At 37.3% G+C, this 20,439-nt stretch overlaps 2 protein-coding genes across 3 annotated transcripts in view; one reads left to right on the top strand and one right to left on the bottom strand.

Moving 5' to 3' along the window:
• LOC112136714 (raftlin) overlaps positions 1–20,439 on the bottom strand; it is a 288,034-nt gene that overhangs the window by 157,247 nt on the left and 110,348 nt on the right. For both annotated transcript variants that reach the window (XM_024258595.1, XM_024258596.1), the window contains exon 4: positions 10,922–10,993. The gene's annotated coding sequence lies outside the window, so the exon portion shown is untranslated. The remainder of the gene's footprint in view (positions 1–10,921; positions 10,994–20,439) is intronic.
• LOC112136715 (cysteine-rich venom protein latisemin) lies at positions 10,971–19,344 on the top strand. The gene is made up of 8 exons (XM_036215885.1): positions 10,971–11,290; positions 13,970–13,973; positions 14,228–14,328; positions 15,748–15,838; positions 16,052–16,194; positions 18,562–18,650; positions 18,783–18,865; positions 18,945–19,344. The coding sequence occupies exons 1-8, from the start codon at positions 11,231–11,233 to the stop codon at positions 19,079–19,081; spliced, it is 708 nt and encodes a 235-aa protein (XP_036071778.1). The 5' UTR covers positions 10,971–11,230; the 3' UTR covers positions 19,082–19,344.

Below are 20,439 nucleotides of genomic sequence, written 5' to 3'. Positions count from 1 at the left end.
GTCGCTGAGAACTCTGTTTGCACACTCACGAGCTAGCTGTTAGCCTCAAGCTAACATTAGCGAAACAAAAATTAAGATGTGCAATATTGGATCAATGCAGTCATACAGTTTTATTTTTTGAGTCTAACTGGATTTTTAAATTATGGAGTTAGTGTGAAATTGCTCCCTTTTGAAACCTGCCTCAGGTGGTCATTTGAAGAACTGCAACATGTTAAGGTCCAATTCCAACCATTTTTTTTCTATCCTAAAATCCTTCCCTGTTATTGTCTAATTATGAAAATGAAGTTTTTAGGAAAAATCTAAAATACTTTTTATCTCTGTTTGCACGCTCAAACGAGATCTATTAGCCTCAAGCTAACGTTAGCGGCATGAATTTTACGACGTGCAATATTGGATCAACGCAGTCATAAAGTTTTGAGCAAGAATCACAATCGCTACAGAACGAGTGTTGAACGTTCCTCATGACTCGCACATCTAAGTGGGAGGAGACTTTGGCCCCGCCCATTTTTAGTAGCGGCATCATTACTGAGCATTTTCTAGCATCCAGTTTTTTTGAATTAAGAAATATTCAGAAACAATTAGTAAATTCTTTCATATAGATCCTCTTTTATGAGAAAAATGCCACAAGAACATAAAATACAATTTTCATTGAAGTGAGTCTCTAAGCTTCATGGTTTCTTCAAACTTGCCGCGGTCGTCCTAAAACTTTCACTACAAATCGTCATATCTTGGAACATGCATAGTATTCCTCCAAATGTGGATGTTTTAGATTTTTTAAGCTTCTTGAACTTTTCTGTCAAATTGTTTTGGTTTCCAAGCCTGAATAAAACCCACAGAAGCTGCTGAGCTAGCTCTGCGAGGTGTTCTGAAAACTAAAAAAAAAAACAAAGGAAAGCTCCGCCTCAAATGGACCCAAAAGCTCATTTTATTTGCTGGTTGCCTGCAAAGTTGCTGTGATGAAACCAATTCCAGATTCAGCTTCAACAGCTTGTTTCTGCTGCCCCCAAATGGAGCAAAAGAAACGTCTCATAGTGGAGCAACAATAAAGGACACAAACACTGATGGAGACTATGGAGGGCTCTCAATGTAACGATGATTTTATATATAACTATATACACGATGGGAGGTACTGGGGATCAGATTCTAATTAACTAGTGTCTGACTTTATCATTTGACCTCTAAAAGTGTAAAAATATGTCATGATAGGAAGTAATAAGATGAAAGAAAATCAGAAGAGGTCACTTCAGTGGTAAATATACATAATCAGGATAAATTCTCACAAGTATGAATTCAACACAAATTCACAATCAATATTTAAAAGAAATGTAATTGTGTTTTTTTTATTGCATTTAAATAAAGTGTCTGATCCATGACACTTCATGTGTTCTTGTCTTGTTTTTACTCATAAATATTTAGTAATGTTTCTAGAATGGTTGTTAGGTTTCAGAACGCTTGTTTTTACCTCAAACTAATTCTTCATAAAGCATAAAACATGTGAAGGAATCATCACATTAAAGATGCTTTTTATTCCTTGTAAATCAAAGCCTTATTTCTTATGTACCTGAGAGATTTAGTTTCACAACATTCCTGTTTTCTTTCTGCGCCTCTTGAAGCTCAGATTATGGAGAAGTTACTCTCAGATGTGTAAAACCTCCACATTTGTTTGTGTTTTCATGAACAGGAATTACCGCAGCTCAAATATGAGGAACATTCTTCAGGTTTTTCTGCATTCAGAGACAACAATCTGAAACATTTTCAGGCTCATTTTAGACAGTGTTTGGCTCAAGATTTCCTTGTTGTAACAAAGCTTCATGGGAATTAAAATTATTTCACTGGAAATTCGGTTCTAAAATGTTCATTTTAAATGGTGAAATATTTGTGAAGGACTCGGAGTAATAGGTTGAAAAAGTACTTAGATCTTCAGCTTCTTCTGCCTGTGTCTCAATTGACTCAATGAAGAAACTACGGATGGGTGATAAATCGGTGCCAGTATCAGCATCGGACGATAATTTGAGATTATCAGTATCAGTCCGATATCAAATATTCCAGCAATATATGCACCCATGTTTCTCTTTTACTTTGAGCGGTGTTACAGAAAGACTTTTTGACATTTAGGGTGACCCCAATGTGACGTTCTTCAACCACATCCGCCTGTCTTTTTGCGTTGTGTGACATAAAGCGGCTGCTCGAGCCGAAGCTTTGTCGAAAACATGGCTAGCGGTCTGCTAGCTATTGGGCTAAAAGCTCGGTCCACTAGCTATGTTTTTAACACTAGCTATGTTTTTAACATAGCTAGCTAACTTGCTAGCAAACCACTAGATATGTTTTTTATATAGCTGTGTTAAATGTCCGCGGTATCGGACAGAAAAAATGGCATTGGCCCATCCCTAGAGGACACCAAGCTTGTTGGTGGTTTATAAATTCATTAATTTAACAAACAGAAGCCTCCTAAAGTGGACTTCCCCTGAAAGAACTGAAAGATCCAATTTAAACAGCTGCTGCAGTTTCATGGACGGTTCTGCTTAAATTAGACACATTCAAATGTTTAAACCCATTTACAATAATAATCTAGATTATTCCTAAACTGTCCACTTCCAAACACACTGCATCCTGTCGGTGGATTATCGCTGCTAAACCTGGACAATATGGAACAAAGAAGATTTATTTTCTACATCTTCTGAGCTTTTTAAAGAAATGCAATTCCTTGAAATTCAGCACAAAAGGGAACGCCACAGATTCAGGAACCTGAATCCTTGACAAAGGAAGCTTTTATATCGGAGCTTGGCACGTTCCTTCAGCTGAACGGGTTTGAGAGAAAAGGTGCAGGAATGAGGACGCGTGACGATGCCGTCTGGAGAAAGGAACGAACGGCTGCCGGATGGAGTGCATTTAATTTCAATTCGGTCTGTGCGGTCCCCTGAAAATAAATCTAATAACGCCGCTGACCCCTCGACTTTTCATCAAAACGGCCCCCACGCCGCTCCACTGCAGACACTCGCTCCATGTTAAACCGGCGCCGCCAAAAGAAATGATCAGCAAGCAAAACAGCAAACAGATGAGGGCCGAACCGCCGCTATAGTCAGCAAGCAGCTGATTATTTTAATCCAGATCTTTTGATTTAATGGAGATATTTTTATTTGGTCAAATTCTAAATGAAGGCAGAGAAGAAAGTCCAGCACGTCCTTCATTCTGTGAAAGTCAGATTAAACTCCAATCATCATTTTATGTTTTCAAATCATTACAGAGGTCTTTAAATTATTAGGATTATGATGTTTTAGCCAAAATGTGTCATTTTCTAGGACATAGTTTCTGCAGAGCGGCAATAGTTCATTAGAAATTCACCTCCGAGTTGTAGGACTGTTGGTGCTAGTGTTGGGTAAATTACTTTAAAAGAGTAATTGATTACTTAACCGAAGTAACTGGAGAAAATTGTAATTAATTTAGATTGTTCCTTTAATTAAGGCTTTCTTTTCTTAAAAAAATAACAATTATAATTATTGTATTTTTGAGTCGAGTATTCGTGGCGTGTCAGTACTGAATTCAAACATCTTCAGTAGAAGAATACAAATTTGTCCAAGTCAATAATTACGCTCTCTTGATCTGACTTTGACCGATCTCCAGCTCTGCATTTGGGTCAGTAATTCCATTTTTTTCAATTATGAATATCCGTTTTGTTTCATGTATCCGAGAAACGATGTCAAATCTAATTTGTTTGATTAGTCCCAGATGGTTACCGATAATTACCGAAATTTGAACTGTAATTCGCAATGTTACTTCATGGCTGATAAAAGTAATTAAATTACTTTATTCCATGGTCCGAGTTAATCCTCGATTCTGATTGGGTGTGGATTAAAAAGTGATAATTCACACCTGAAAGAGAAGTTCCGGTCACATAGCCTCAATGTTCTATATCACAGCGCTGGCTTCTTCAAAACAGACTTTTATTCATCATTAGGACAAAAACAAGCGATCAGACGTGAACTCTGAACTGATGCTTTATTTAACTTAACGTGATAATTAGCATTTATATCGCTTTACTTTGCAAGTGCAGTCGAGGATGATGCTGGCTCAGTGGCGTGTTGTCATGTTACCGTGACAAAATGACGCATCACGGATTAAACAGCCCACTTTTTGCAAAAAAAAAAAAAAAAGTGATCTAAAGTAAAGAAATAGGAACAGGAATAAAGTAGTAAATGTTGACTGATTTTTTTATTTATTTTCTTTTGTAAGTGATCATGGTAGAAGTGGGATAATGCCCTTCAAAGTGTGCATTATCAGAAATTAATGCATATTTCCGTAAAATATCCCGTCTTTCAGAAAATTTAACATTTTGCAAATCGATTTTCAGCAAATCCCCTCAGCAATTAATGTGAATACTTTCAGCAAAAAATAACTCATGATTGGCATTATTGCAGGTATGCAACTTTTCTCGTTTTCTTTAAATGTGTTCTACATCATGAGAAAAATTCCCCAAGAACGTGCTAAAAACATCATTTTCATCGGAGTCCTCGAGAACGTAAAGCTGAGCCTAAAGTCTAACGTGATTTGACCCTCTCAAAGTCATTTTCAGCCAACCTGGATTCTGCTGATCATATTTTTATATGATGGTCTGGCTGCAGGGCTCATATTAATGATATATTTATCTTCTGATTATGGAGATTTCCTGCATCTGTTTGTGCTCACATCAGGAGCTCGGCTAGACTTAATTACCCAACTTACAGGCAGAAGCTGCCAGCACACGTGGGCCGGTCCAGATTTGGAAGGACATCTCTTACCCTCAGCCCGCCCTCCGGTGTGAGAGGTTGAAGGAATAATAACACCAAATCATAGAGTTAGCAGATGAAAGCCTGCGCTCCATCCTTATGAATGAATAAACTCCCAGACGCTGATGGCTCTGGAACAGCACTAATGATGACCAGCAGTGTCTCTCTGAAGGATCTTCGGTGCCGGATAATAACTGGAGAAGACGTTTCCAGCAGAGAAAAACGGCGTCCTCTGTTCCCACACTTGTTTTATTGTTCGGCTGTAATAAGGAGGGCTTAATGTTGCATAACGCTGGTAAACATGACCTTACTGCTGAATGGCTTCTCCCACCAGAGAGCTCTGGGACGACTGGTACGTGACAAGCGGCGTGCGGACGGGCATCCATGCGTGGCGTTTGTGCCAGCGTTGTTTATAGACCACAGTTTGGATCCTTCTGTTTCAACAGGAGCAGAGAGACTCTCTGCTGTGGTTTTATCACCTCTATATGCTGCTGTTTTCTGGCCTCTTTCAAACCTCCACTGAGACTAGAAATGTTACAGCGCCCCCCAGTGTTTGAAATAAAAAAATGAAGGCAAATCAAATCCATTTAATTTTTTTCATAAAAGTGTTTTTATAGTTTTTTGTTTAAGTAAGCTGGTAGTAACATAATTCTGATGTTTCAAACGTGTGCAGGAACAGATTGAATCTCCTGCTTGCTGCGCTGGACGACTTTCAGAGGATTGAAACCAGGATTGTCTTCGCTCTGCTGCACGCTGATGAGCTGCACGGTCACACTGGCATTAAAGCAGCTCTGTGTGTGCATGCATGGTTGAATAGATAATTTTAGGATTTCTAATCAAATGAAAAAAAGACACTAAAATTGATATGAAGTCATATACAAACAGGTTAAAAGTGAATAAAATAATACATGAGAGCTGAAAGTCAGACATTTAAACAGAGTTTTCCCTTTTTTTTCATATTTTTATATGTTCAGTGTTTTATTTTCCAATCATCCTTCTTCTGATTCAATCAAAGCTCACATATCTTCGTCCCACTCATCTGGACATCCTTTGGAAGGTCATTGCGTTTGGCGCAGCATTGTTCCCGACTCACTTCAGCCCTCACCGACATTATCCAGAATCCAGAGGGTCAGAGATTATCGGTCCACTATATTTAAATACGGACCACTTAATTCTTCTGACAAAACATCCAGATTGATTTTTTTCTTCCAAATCCGTTCATCTTCAGATGAAAGTCGTCTCCAACAGGCTGCAGTCCATCACAGGGTCGATACCCAGACGACCAGCAGCTGTGTGAACCTTCAGATCTGCGTTTGTTTCTACGTGAAGAAACGTCTGAGTCCAGATGACCGCGTTAGTCCTAAAACATGGGACTCAACGTCCATCAGAAGCAGTCTGACCTCACGGTTGTGAAGTCCAACAGAATTCAGGAGAATCTTCTGACTCCAAATAGAGGTGTAACTCATAATAAACATGGTAGTTGGTTTGAACAACATCTTCTCAGATGTCAAAGGCTGCAGCAGAAAGAATCTCAGGATTTGTTTTTACAATTTCTCTTATATTAAGTAATGAAAACTGAACTGACACTTCAACCTTTTAAGTATTTTCTACGTTTTATTTTATATTAGTACGTTTTTAGAGAGAAATTTGTCTATAAGAGGATTTTTTTATTTAATTAAAAATCCATCTTTATATTTGGTGCTGGTTCTGCAAGGATTTGGAAAATGTTTGATATAACTGAACAGTTTGTTGATCAAGTAATAATAACATAAAAAAACGTCTGAACTTTACACTAAAGACATTTTTCTGCCCCCAGTAAAATGGTTTAAATGGAAAAAAAAAGAAAAAAAAAACATTTATGTCATGGAGAAATATTTTATTATTTTTTGTTTGCGGAGTGTTTTTCATATTTTTGAAGAGCTTTTATAGCGAAGGACTATGGTGGAGAATGAGGCTGGATAACATTTTAAAATATGTAAACAGTATTTAGTTTGATGTGCGTTAAAGAGTGTTCCATTAAAGCTGGTCTAATGATAAAAAATAATGTTATTTTAGGTTGTTGAGTTCAGAATTTTTTTTTTCCCTTTTGATACCGTAAAAGATTTTTGGTTACAAAAGGAAATATTTTTATTCAGAATGTTCTTTATAAAAGTTAAACAACTATATTGATCTACTCAAAAATGCACAAACATGCACTGGAGAAGAGGAAGTCATATTTGTCTAGAGATATAGGTCCATTGATAATTGAGATGCCTGAAGATTTCCACTTTTATTTAGCATCAACCTAATTATCTCACCAGGTAAAACATTAAGAACAATTTCTTATTTACACTTATTTACATCTTGTCAAAACCTAAGAGAAACCAAAGCTGTAAGTTTGATAAGCGTTCAATACAATAAAGATAAGTTCGTTTCATGCATTTATAAAATCTGTTTAAGTTTGGTTTCAGGAAATAGACCTAGCCCATGTATTTGCTATCTGGTTGTGCATATAAATGCACGTTTATTTGCATATAAATGTATCGTTTTTTAATCTGCAATACATTCTAGAACTTGTAGATATCTTAGCTACATTTATAGCATTATTTTGATGCTGTTTCCTGATTTATTGATATTTTTTCAGTGTTTTTTTTCTGTTTATGTTTCATGCCTTTCAGTGTCACTCGTCTATTTTCAAGCCACATTATCCTTAAGCTGTCTTCAGGAACTTGTATCTCAGCTCGTGGAAACGAGTTTGTCTTGCTGTTCGTCCGCGCCAACACGCCAACGGTATCAAACGCGTAGAAATAACAGTAAACACATTAAAGTTTGTTGGTGATGAAAAGGCCAACAACACAGCAGAACATCAAACATAAGGCTCATAAATGTATACCTTCATTCTGATGTCACGCGCTCGGTCTGCAGCGTATAGATCCTCACAACGCCAAAGGTACATAAAGAACTGAGCCCTCGGATTGTTCCTGCTGACAGTTCAGGACAAACGGGCAGAAGTTTGAGTTTCTGTGTGGATTTATAAACTCAAACCCTCACTTAAAAACAGAAACTTGAGGTTGTGATCAGGATGAAGTAAAACATTCAGAATAGTTGGTAGTCATGTATCAGAAATCTCATTCATCTGACGATGTCTCAGCGATCACTGATTCTGATTTGTTCTGTATTCCTTTATAGTCGCAGATATATAATAAAGACATATTCCTTTGTTTACAGCAGAATTATATAAACATCCGATGAATTAAGATTGAGCATGAAACAATTGAGAAATTCTAACAGGTCAATAAAATCAAATACAATCCGGTTTGTTACTTCTAAGCCATCACATTTACTTCACAAGACCGAACAAATACTTTTTTTGGTAGATATGTGTTTGTGCATTAGTAGAATTGCTCCTGTAACCCAATATTCTGTATGAAACTGTGACGATGTGATCCACCGAGACCGATCAGACGAAGGTTCAGAGGCGTTTAGTCAGAATACTGTTGTGGGTCACGTTTTTTTTAACTACATTTACATGAAATGTCCTTCCTAATGTGATTAACTCATTTTAAACTGTTTGGTGGGTAAAAAATCATTTTCTTAAAGCAGGAGATGCACAAAATCAAATGTCAAATTTTGCAGTTTAACTTCATAAGTCGTGTATGTAGTTAAAGCAGAAACGTGCATGAAGGTGAGGATACGGCTGTCTGCAGGTGAAAAACCGTCACACCTGTACGGAGCGAACAGCTGATCCACACGAACATCAAGTAACCCTGAACAGAGATGAAATATTCATTTTTTCCTACGGGTGTGCTGCGGGTGAATGGTCGTAGTGAACACTTCTACAACATGTAAGAGTACTTAAGGGGGAAGTTAGTTAGACACAGGCGGGTCCTGATGATTTTTCATTTTCTCAAAGAGAATAAAGACGATAGTTTATTAAACTTTTAACAAAGTGTACAGCGTCTGACCTTCATTAGTTTCTGGGATTAAAACAAAACTAACTCAGATGAGGTTTGTATCTGAAACAAATAACAATCTTTTTCACTAAAGATAAAGTTTTGGTCTCATTGACTCAAATATAACAAAAAGTGCATTTTTTGGTGCTGAATTCTCAGAACTTTCTTCAACTCCATATAATATAACTTAAAAACAAATCGACTATTAAATTAGTCATCGACTATTTTAGAAGTCGACGTATCGCGGCAGCCATAGTTCATATTTGTTAGTAAAAACTCTGAGGATTTCACACCGTCTCCACAAAGCTAAACAATCACACGAAAGTGTTGTTCGTTATTCTAAAATAAAGTCCAGGTTACCTTAGAAAAAGGGTCCAAAACTACGGCCCGCGGGCCGGATCCGGCCCACCCCACAGTCAGAAATGCACGATTTTTCTGACCAAGACGCACATAGAACATGACTTTTTATTCCACCCTTCAACAGTCTGAACTATGACTGGAGAGGATAGAATATTTATTTGTTTAATTTTTAAAATGTTTTACTATTATTTTTTATGTGAAGATTAAAGAAATTCATTATTTTAAATTTAGCTGTGTGGCTTTCTGGAAAGACATAAATGTTTGTGTTTAGGCTGTAATTGTTACACGATTGCATCGTGATATTGGGCTCCATAAATAAAACTGAATTTAATTGAATTGATTTGAAACAGCTAGGTCAGGGGTCAGCAAACTTTAACAGTAAAAGATCCGTTTGGACTCAATTTTTACTGACCAAAACCCAGAAGGAGCTGCATAGTCTTAATTTAGCCTTTAAGAAATTTGGATTTGCATTCATGACCTTCTTTTTTTAACAATAAATATGAAATATGTCTATTTTTTGGCACAAACAAAAGCAAATACATAAAAAGAACCTAAGATCTCTCAAAATGTGATAAATAAGAGCTGCTCTGTGCCAAACAGGATCATCTCAGTGCAGTTTTGGACAGCTAGTAACCAATGTTGTGCAGCATAAGATAATATGTGCTTTTAACTCATAAAAGATCAAACTTTTTACCAAAGTTTTGCTTTGCATATAAAATCTGTTCATTCTGGAGGTAGAGTTGAACAAACAAGACGTCTTCAGGTCAACAGGATGTAAAAACCATCATAGTTTATCATCTATGTGAACCTCAGACATCAGTTTATAAATTCAGTTTATAAATCTAATTTAAATAAATGCTAATTAAGTAATCCTTAATTTAAAAAAGTGCAATTTTCTTTTTCTTTTATTTATCTCTTGTTCTTTTTTCCCTCTTTGTCCTCAGCAGTCTCACACTGCTGGGTTTAGTTATTTTAGTTGGAGGTTGGTAGTCTTAGTTTGTCAGCTTTGTTTATTTGTTTTCTTTAGGTGGTTTTGGTTAAGTGGAGCTCCTGACTGTGACGGTCGACATGTCTGGAGCAGCAGTCTCCATTAATTATTTTATGTTTGACCAAAGAGAGATAAAAGAACCACATTCTCCAGACCTCTGGTCTAGGAGAATTCAAAAGCCCACAGTGCCCATTTGTTGGTCTTCTTCTTCATCTTTTACAATCTATTTGAATCCCGCCATAAAGTACATGTGTCCTGTACATTATTAAATCAGGTTCTCCAAACCCCGCCACATCACCGTTGCACAGCTGTCGCCCTCATGTAACAAAACATGTCAGAGTCTATGCGTTCAGTGGTACGATACAACGACCCATCCTGTGTGGTCAGAGCAGGTTTATGGACTGAGCAGCGACAGAAGGACCAATATTTAGATTGGCTGCAGTCCTCGGAGGGTTTTCTCATTAATCTCACTTCAAACACGCAGCAATAGAATAAAAAAAAAGAAAAAAGCTCAAACATGTCAGTCACATAGCTCAGATGTTGCATCCTATGCAGGAGGAAAATGGGTGCGACAGCTGCCGTTTCCATCTACATATGTGACATTTAGGTCTTCCATCCATCATCTCTGCCTTTCTTCTATTGACCTTCCACTCAACAGATTTGGACTTCTATGCTGTGTAAACACAGGTAATATGTCAGGTAGTCACTACACCCTAAGGCTCAGTAAATCCTTGTTGACTTGCTCGGCTGCAGAACACAAAGCCTCTTTGGTGCCATGTGAGCGATGGCGGTCAGCTTGCTGAGAATCATGGGTAACACTGCATCTCTGTGTCTGCTGGACCTATAAAAGGAGCTGCAGGACAGATCTGAGTCGTCACCTCCAGAAAAGCAGGTATGTCTCCTCCAGCTCAGGTGTCTCCGTCAGGCAGGTAGCTTTGTTAGGGGAAACCCTGCAGAGAAGACCAGTATGACTTTGACTGTTAAACAGACAACGTATGTCGCTATCATTACTATTAACTTCATTTCAGGCTTGTCTTGTCTTCAGGTAACCTTTGAATGTATCGTAGGACTTCAGCCGGTTCAACAGAGCTTTGTGTCGTATGTGTTGTGTGTTTTCTGCACATGCATGCTGACTCTGGTTTGTTTCTCCGTCACACAGAGGTGTCTTGTGTCTGGTTTTTGGGACAATGTTGGTCGCGTTAGTTTGGATCTTGACCCTGCATGGGGTGCAATCTGCCTGTGTCCTGGTGAGTAAAAGCCACAGCATCTTTTAACATTTAGAAAACATTTAAAAATATTGATTGAGTGTATTACTCCCCAAGGTATGGAGCCCCTAAAGGGAATTTGAAGAAAAAGCATTAAAGTAATTTTTTATTTTCTAAAATTAAATAATAATACAAAAAAATCTGGTTAGTACACCAGATCGATAGTATACCTGGATCGAGTCAATAAGTAACCAAAAATTCTTTCATTTGATTTTTAGAAAAGATAAAAGAAAAACAGTTACCATCTGTTGTGCATCAGTTACTTACCAAAAAAAACCCAACTTTAATTTCTAGGAAAAAAAAGTTCTGGCTAGTAATCAGAACTTTTTTTTTTAACTTTAACGTCCCTTTAGGGGTTCCATACCAAGGCAATAAGCAGTGGAAAAAAATAATTTTTTTTTATGTTTCCCAAAACGAACATCAATTCCTGAGATAGTTAAAGCAGAAAATGTATAGTTGAAGAAAGGTCAAAAAATGAAATTACTTTCCTTTTTCTCCTTAATTTGCCTTTTAGTCTTTTCTTATTACCGTATTTTCCGGGGTATAAGTAGCAGTTTTTTTCCGAGTTTAGCCAGCGGTGTGACTTATTTGTGTGTTTTTTTAGACATAAATAGTCACATATATTACTTATTTTCCTAGTAAACACATTTGTTCTTTATAAGTTGTTTCCTCTAATAACCACTAGAGGGCGCTGCATCTGAATCTAAGTATTCGCTACAGATAGTGGTAGAAGAAAAAGTGTCGTCCAAAACAAACATGGAAGAGAATCTGATTGTTTTCCTTTTAAACTTTGATATTTTTCACATATAAATCAAAAGATTAGTATTCTTGTATTTATTTGTTTTTAGCTACGCTGGGCTTGTTGGATTTATTCTGAAATGTCAGACTTTTCTCCTAAAAGTGTGACTTACAAATGGTTTTCTTCTTCTTGATTGAGATTTTTTACTCTTGCGACTTACACACTGGAAAATACGGCAATCAAGTTTTATCACAAGCTAACAAACTATTTGAAAACCTTTAGAAAAGTTTAGCATTTTTTAAGTTTTAGTTGAATATATTTACCATTTTTCCATCTGAATCCCGTCTTCTAAGGTGCATTCACACCAAACCGCGGCAGAGGCGCCACTTTCAATGTAAAGTCAATGGTACAGGTGAAAATACAGGAGGATCTGAAGTCCCGCGGCGTGATTTGAGCGACGTGCACAGCACAGTGATGCTTGAATTGAGCAGCGAATTTACCAGGAGGAGAAAGAGTGGCGAGCCACGTAAATTTGTTGCGTGAACCGCGGCCGGTGTGAATGCACCTTTACGTCTCATGCGCAAGTCAGTTGTACTTGATCATCAGGATATGGCAGTCAGCTGTCAATCAAAAGACCACACTCTTAGTTTAAGAGGAGCTGACTTGCTTTAGTAACACGCCACCAGGTGGTTACTTGTAGAACTGACCTGGCTTTGGTACTTTAGTTTATAAACTTGCTTCAAACAGGAAGTCCTCATGTCACCACTGAGTCATGAATCACAAAAATCTCTCTGTAGATCAGAAAAGCTTTAAGATTTGCTCAAATCTGTGTCTCACTGAGACAAATGAGGACATTTGAGGAGAAATTCCCCAAATGTCTCAAGACATTTAAAAGGTTGGAAGACGCTCTTATTTTCTCAGGTTTTTTTCTCAAGTTACTCAGATTATGAACATCATCCAGAGAAAAAGACAAGAAATCAGTCGTGCTGAAAATAATCTGTTTATTATTTAGATTTTGGATGTGAAAAGGCAAAAAGGGAACTTTTTCGAGTGGTTGATGAAGCTAATTTTTGAACGGAGTGGAAACATCAATGAAAATATGATTTATGCAACATAATTAAATCCTAAACTTCATGGAAGCAGACACATTTAGAACTTAAAATGTACTTAAATCTACACGTTTCTTGCAATTTTGTAAGACAAACTGTTGTGTTTCAATGAGAAAAAACTTTTAGATCATTTTTGCATTTCATTGGGAAAGTTTCAAATAATAAAATTTAAGATTTTGATTATAATTTTTGTTTCTCTTCTATAATGACTCATTTTCCAGCCGCTTCATCAATATTTGCAATTTATTCATTAGTTCTTTATGAATCATTGATTATTATTTTGCACAGCCCTGAATTAATGAAATACTATGCAGCAATAAGTTTACATTTTTTATTTTATTTTTTAACTTTTAGAATTAGTAAACATGTTTTAAATTAAGTTTAAGATTCAGAACTCCACAAGAAAATGACATTTCTTGACAGTTTTAAAAACAACTAATTGTTAAGTAATCAGAGAGAAACATTCTAAATGTGTACAAGGTTACATTTTGAGTATCATTAAGAGTGTATAAATGTAATTATAGACTAAACAGATAGGCTTCTATAATGGACATGCCATAATATTTGCCGTATCATGACTAATGACCGTGGAAATGTTTGCTGATGCTTTTAACCATGTGAGACATTTAAGAGGAAGGTAAACACCTGGAGTTTGTGTTTCCAGACATTAATAATCAAAGCTTTGCTTCTGTCAGTCGAGTATTTACAGTAAATCATCAGAGGAATGATTGAGCAGCTGCAGATGAGGAGGGATTAACCTGCGTCTGCTCTTCTGTTTCATGACCGTGGCTTCACTCCGGGCTGCGACCACAGAACGGTGAGTCCGGTTTGATGTTTCATTACGTTTCTGCGTCTCCTGAAGTGAAGCCAGCGCGGCTCTCAGGAGGATTTGAGGATTAGGATCACAGTCCTGTCTGTGTGCGTTTGTGGTTATGTGAGGCCATTTCAGGCCAATTAAAGCAGGATCTGTTTGTGAGTCACTTCTTAGATAACCAGAGTCAATATTTCTCCTTTTGTGTCTTTTACCTGCTGTTTACACATGGACTTTAACGTGTGTCTTCGTCTGTGCAGACATTTGCCCGGATGACCCTACGGTGCAGAGTGTAATTGTGGATGTGCACAATGCCTTCAGGAGAGCGGTGGAGCCTGCTGCTGCCGACATGCTGATGATGGTCGGTTTCTTTCAACGTTTGGCATCAAAAACATGAAAAATCATCCCAAACAGAAACACGCTGCTGCTTACATTACATCACAGAAGTCATAGTGATCAGTCAGTAGGTCCACATGAGCGTCTTCAGGTTATACAGGATCTAAAGTGTTCATGGATGAATGGTGGAACATTTCTGCTGGTGAATTTTGCATAATGGTTTTTCTCTGACCATGAACGCATCATCTTCAGATTTAGAAGAGTTTATGTTTTTTTGTCACAGTCTGTCATTGGTTTTAAAGCCTCCATGCCTGAGGTGACGACATTTGCTGACTGGTTTTATGTCCTGCTTTGTCCGTCTGCTAAGACATGTTTTAGGGAAAAATTAAGAAAAGCAAAGCTAGAGGTTCAAACAGGAAAGTTTAAACCTCTAACCCCCAGATTAAAACCTTTAACCCCCAGATTAAAACCTCTAACCCCCAGATTTGAACCACTAACCACCAGATTTGAACCTCTAACCACCAGATTTGAACCTCTAACCACCAGATTTGAACCACTAACCACCAGATTTGTACCTTTAACCCCCAGATTTGAACCACTAACCCCCAGATTAAAACCTCTAACCACCAGATTTGAACATCTAAGACCCAGATTAGAACCACAAACCCCCAGATTTGAACCTCTAACCACCAGATTTGAACCTCTAACCCCCAGAATTAAACCACTAACCCCCAGATTTAAACCACGAACCATCAGATTTGAACCTCTAACAATTAGTTGTCTTGACTTTGTGTTTTATTCCCACTGAAATGTTGGATTTTAACCAAATGGTTGGAAAAAAAAAATCAGCATTACTGGCTCATTTTAAACTGAAAACGATTCTCCAAATTATGTCAAAAATGTTTAAACACATTTCTAAAATGTATTTTACTAACAAAAGTTTTCATCTATAAATGGGCTCCACCATTGTAGAATGATAAAGTCAAAAAAATGTAGCAGTTAATTTGCTATCGTGAGTTTTAATGATCTACACCAGTGGTCTCCAACCTTTTTAGGCCACGGACTGGTTTAAATTAGGAAATATTTTCACAAATGGGGACAAAGTTGGCAATTTTAAGCTTCCGGTTTCTAAAAATCTGTTTTTTTTAAATGAAATGCAGCTACAAGAGATTTTGTCAAATTTAAAAATATCAGTAGATATTTTTTGTACTGATGATGAAGATTCGATGACACAAAGTTGTTGATTTGTATAAGTCATTTCTGATTTGAAAAAAATCCATAAAGGAAACATCACTTGATTTTTTCTCCCCATAGAATGTCATTCTAGTCGACCTGAAGATGGAAAATACAACATTTGATGTTTTCATTTGTAGAACTTGAGGTTACATTCTGCGGTTGATATTCTGAGGTGAACAGAAACGATGGACTCCTTCTGCGTCCACAGAGCTACAGTGAGGAGTTAGCAGTCACTGCTCAGGCTTGGGTTGACAAATGTGTTTTGGACCACGGACCCCCCAGCTCCAGAATGCTCAATGGTACGTTTGTGTTCTCACAATAATCATCTTGTGTTGCTTTTTCTCAGTTTATGACTCACAGAAAACCGTCGGCCTCAGTTTGTCTTTTTGTTCTGAAAGAAATGAATAAAATGTGTTATCATTAAGGAAGATACGCTCCATTGACTTTTGATTAGACCTGTTTTGTCATTTGGAGATAAAAACTAAATAATGTGTTTCTTTCTCATTAACCAGGATATGAATTAGGTGAGAATCTGTTCTACTCAACCTCGCCAAACTCGTGGACGTCCGTCATTAACGCCTGGTACAAAGAGGTGTCGCACTTCACCTTTCCAAATGCATCCACTAATGGAAAACCCATCGGACACTACACCCAGGTGAGGACAGGTTCTGAAGCTGTGAAGTGCATATGAGACACTCCTTTTTCTTCAGGATGTTTTAGGTTTTCATCTGGTTCCACTTTTGTTTAGCAAACACACAAAGACAGATAATTAAGGAGAGACTTCTTTATATCAGTGCTGAAAAAGTGGTTCCAAATAAACAGCAGAAAAAGTTTTTTTAAGAGTCATCTGGACTTGGCCTCTTCACTTTAACCCTCTAAAACCAGAGATGTCACCAGGAACCCCGAAATACACACGACATGCCTTAAACCTTTGACCATCGGCTGATTTGGCTTTTTATATCAGATTTGCGTCAATATGCACAACGATACTAATGTTAAAGGTTCCATATCGGCAAAAAGGAGCTTTTCTACGCCACAAAATCAGCTGATTTACATTAATAAAACTAAATTATTAATGTAATTAATTATAATTAAATGGTTGAAGAGTTACAGTAGTTGAGTGAATGTAAACACTGAAGCAAAAACTCCCATGTTAAAAGGCTGACCTTGCCTCATTAGGAAAAAAATGTCTGCTATGGAACCATCCAGAATGAATGACAGACTTCATGGAAGTTAAACAAAAAATACTAGAAACAACCCAAACAGCCACAAGTTTGTTGGGTCTCAAAAAAGCCAGACTGAAAAATAAAATCGTAGGTGGAGAAGTTCCATTCTGAACCACTGCTGGTGGGACCAGAAGTCGAGCTCAAACCAAAGAGAAAGTAGAACCCTGGTGGGGGAGGGGGGACTGCAGGCATAGAAAAGCTGACTTGTTCACCTGAAGTCTTCCGATTACCTGGATCAGATGTTTCTGGTCAATCAGAAATAGACTACTGTCTGTAAAGAATGCATTACTCTTAGCAAGATTTCAAGAGTTGAAGATCTGAAACTTTCGGTTTGGATCTGGAGTCGGGGAAAGCGCTGGTCGGACCTTTTCACCAATCAATGGGTTACATCATGTGACGACAGAAGCTCCGCCCCCACAGGTCCATTTCATTTTTTATGGACCTAAGACCACTGGGGGGCCAGAATTGGTACCAGTTGGTCCTGCTTAGCGAGTCCATTTTGTAATGGAAACGTTTAAAAGTCCAGTCTGGTCTGGACCGCTCAGTGGAAACGAGGCATTAGAGTACTGGTCTGCATCCTGAGGGTTGTGGACCCCTGATTAGTGAATGCATTTTCTGTGGCCTGGTACCAAGCAACCCTTGGACCGGTACCGATTCGTGGCCTGAAGGTTAGAGACCCCTGATTTAATGGGAACAGCCAGCATGTCAAAAAGTGACATGGAGGGGTCCATATGTGACGAGTTGGGAGTGAGAATGTGTTGTTCCAGAACCAAACAGTTGTTGGAATCAGACTGTAAATATGGTTAATTCTGTTGAAGTTGGACTATAATCACACACACAAGTGAATGGGGACTAAACTGTTTGAGAAACAAGCCATCTAGTGGTTACTTGCTGAACTAAGTTGGCTCCACCCAACTTAAAAAAAAACATGGCGCTCTGACCCTGCTGGTGACTAAATAAAATCAGCCCATTTTAAAAGTAAATGATCACTGGAGGCTGGTTTCTACGGTGGCCCTGAAGTGCAAATCATGAACAAATCTCTTGATGCAAAACATTTTAAAGATCACAAAAATTTAAAAAAGTCAAAGAAACAATTTAAAAGACTGCCTTACATTTTAGAAATTAGAATGGACGTCGGATCACTGATTGGTTGATGACTGAAAGTTATTTGACATGAAGTAATGCTGAATATCATCATCCAATCAGTGATGTCCTATAAAACCCCTTTTCTGGTTTCTCATTGTGTGTTCTTTTTCTATCATCTCATTTTGTTTTCTGTAAATGTTTTTTTCTTTTTTACATTTTAGTTTCTGGAATTTTGCTTTGATTTCTAAAATGTAGAAGTGTTTTATTAATATTTGTTTTGCTTTTTTAATTGGTGTTGTGAACTTTAAAATGTTTTTGCGTTGAGTGATTTGTTGACATGATTTGTATTTCAGAGCCTCCGTAGAAACTGGCCTCTAGTAGTCATTTGAGAAACTACAACATTTGGCAGTTCTTGGTTTAAATTAATGGAATGTTGGGTAATTGTGGTGTGGCGAGGTGCAGTACTGGAGTGTATTCCAGATTCATCAAATCTTAGTTTTTTTCTGAGATTTTAAAATGTGCGAAAATGGGTCTTTAAGTTTGATTTTCTTGTAGTGTCACACTAGAGATGGAGGACTTGAACGATGACATGCGTTTGTGTCATTTTCATCAAAGATATTTTCTATTATTGCTCTTTATTCACACTACAAACTCTGAAAACACATTTATGAGTATGTTTTTTAGCAGTAACCCTGTGTTTTTTGCTTCAGGTGGTGTGGAACAGCTCGTACAAGGTCGGCTGTGGCGTGACTCTCTGCTCCAACAACATCTATCTCTACGGCTGCCATTACTATCGCGCGTGCGTGCATGTCTTCCTCTAAAAAAAGACTTTATTCCACATTTGCTCTTTACAGAACAGACCTCAACATTTTATGAGCACATTCAGTGACACATCCTCCTAGTAAAATGGAAATATTCTCTTCTTTATTAGTGGAAACTTTAAGCGGTGGCCCCCCTACAAGGTCGGAACCCCATGTGCTTCCTGTCCCAACAACTGCGTGGACAAACTCTGCAGTAAGGAACAATTTCAAAAACAATTCTGGTTTGTTTGATGCTTTTCATGTAAGGAATTCTCCCATTTCTTTCCCCTCAGCAAACCCCTGTCCTTACATAAACCAGTACCTGAACTGCCCCGCCCTGAAAGCCTTGACGGGATGTCAAAACGTTCACATCGCCGCCTGGTGTCCCGCGTCATGCAAATGCTCCACTGAGATCATTCCAGTCTATTAGACTGAAGCAGTGCTGCGACATGCAGATGGAAACATGTGATTGTTATGATGACTCATGAAAAGACGCTGTTAAAAATAAAGCGCCGCCGATATTCTTGTCATCCTTACTGGGACGTTCTGGTGTTTTTCTTTCAAATAAATCCATTTATTTTATTTTAATAAAAGAAAGCCTGATTTGAAAGTTTATTAATAGAGAAATATTAGAACAGCGAATTATTGTGGTGCTGCCATCTAGTGGTTGTAGTCCTCAATCACAGCAAAAAATATTTTTAGAAAGGAAAAATAAAAATCAATAAAACCTCTAAGATTAAATGTGTTTTTTAAAATAACACAAACTTTTTGACGTTTTTTTCTAGCTTGAAATACATTTAATTGGAGATCTATTAGTGGTTAGCTTACCAGGTTAGTCACCACTGAGTTTATAAATATGATTTATGAGTGAAAAAATAAAAATATTAGATTTTTTTCAATTGCTGTTTAAAAATAAATGATAATGATTTAATTTCTTTAATAGTTTTTACTGTGAAAGTTTTGATTTTAGAGGATAAAAAGCTTAAAAATGAAAAGTTTGTGCATTCACATTGATCACTTATGGATACTTTATGATAAATCAAATATTTCCATTTTAATGGAATTTAAGCAGTTTAACAATTTTACCATTTCTGTGATTTTGTATTTCTTTTGGTTCTTGGTCAAACTATAAGGTTTAGAGTCTTCTGAGTAGGGAGCTCATGCCAATGTTTATGTCAGAATCCCAACATTCACCAAAACTGATGATTTTAGAGTTCTGTTGGTGTTTATTGAAGAACAATCATTGATAGTTTGAACCCTGAGACTTTGTGACTTTTTAAAAGGTAACCAGGTTGGTCAGGAGTATGAATCTCAGGCTGATGATCACTGTGTTGTTGAAGAAAGCATCAAACTCCACATCGACCCAAACAAACACAAAGCTTTGACACCAATATTTGTCTAAAATAACTACCAGGTAGTTAAAATGTTACTCATTACTATAGAAGTATTGATTTTAAGAATCAATATTTTTTCACTGAATTTTACAGCCGCATTGCAATCGTGTGCAAATCGAGTCATTTAACTTGAATTTGTTAGAGAATGCGATGAAGGAGGCAAATTTCCTTTGTGATTTTGGGCTATATAAATAAAATTGAATTGAATTGAGTTGAAACTCTGTCCAGAAGAAGGTCTTTTAACACGGAAAATAATAAAAAACTTCACTGAATAAGTTACTGGAAATACCGAACTTCACATGCAGACTCACACAGACCATAGACATATATTATCAGAGTCTATGACACAGACACACAGAGAAAGCGGACAACATTCATGCTGCAATAATGCCAG

This window comes from Oryzias melastigma, linkage group LG16 (assembly GCF_002922805.2).
Source record: "Oryzias melastigma strain HK-1 linkage group LG16, ASM292280v2, whole genome shotgun sequence".
NCBI lineage: Eukaryota > Metazoa > Chordata > Actinopteri > Beloniformes > Adrianichthyidae > Oryzias > Oryzias melastigma.
This window is presented reverse-complemented; position numbering and strand designations above follow the sequence as displayed.

Excerpts from the sequence above, each read along its gene's own strand:
- LOC112136715 (XM_036215885.1), top strand. The coding sequence starts at position 11,231 with ATGTTGGTCGCGTTAGTTTGGATCTTGACCCTGCATGGGGTGCAATCT. Across the intron at positions 15,839-16,051 it reads CAGCTCCAGAATGCTCAATG|GATATGAATTAGGTGAGAAT; the intron begins GTACGTTTGTGT and ends CTCATTAACCAG. Across the intron at positions 16,195-18,561 it reads CCATCGGACACTACACCCAG|GTGGTGTGGAACAGCTCGTA; the intron begins GTGAGGACAGGT and ends TTTTTGCTTCAG.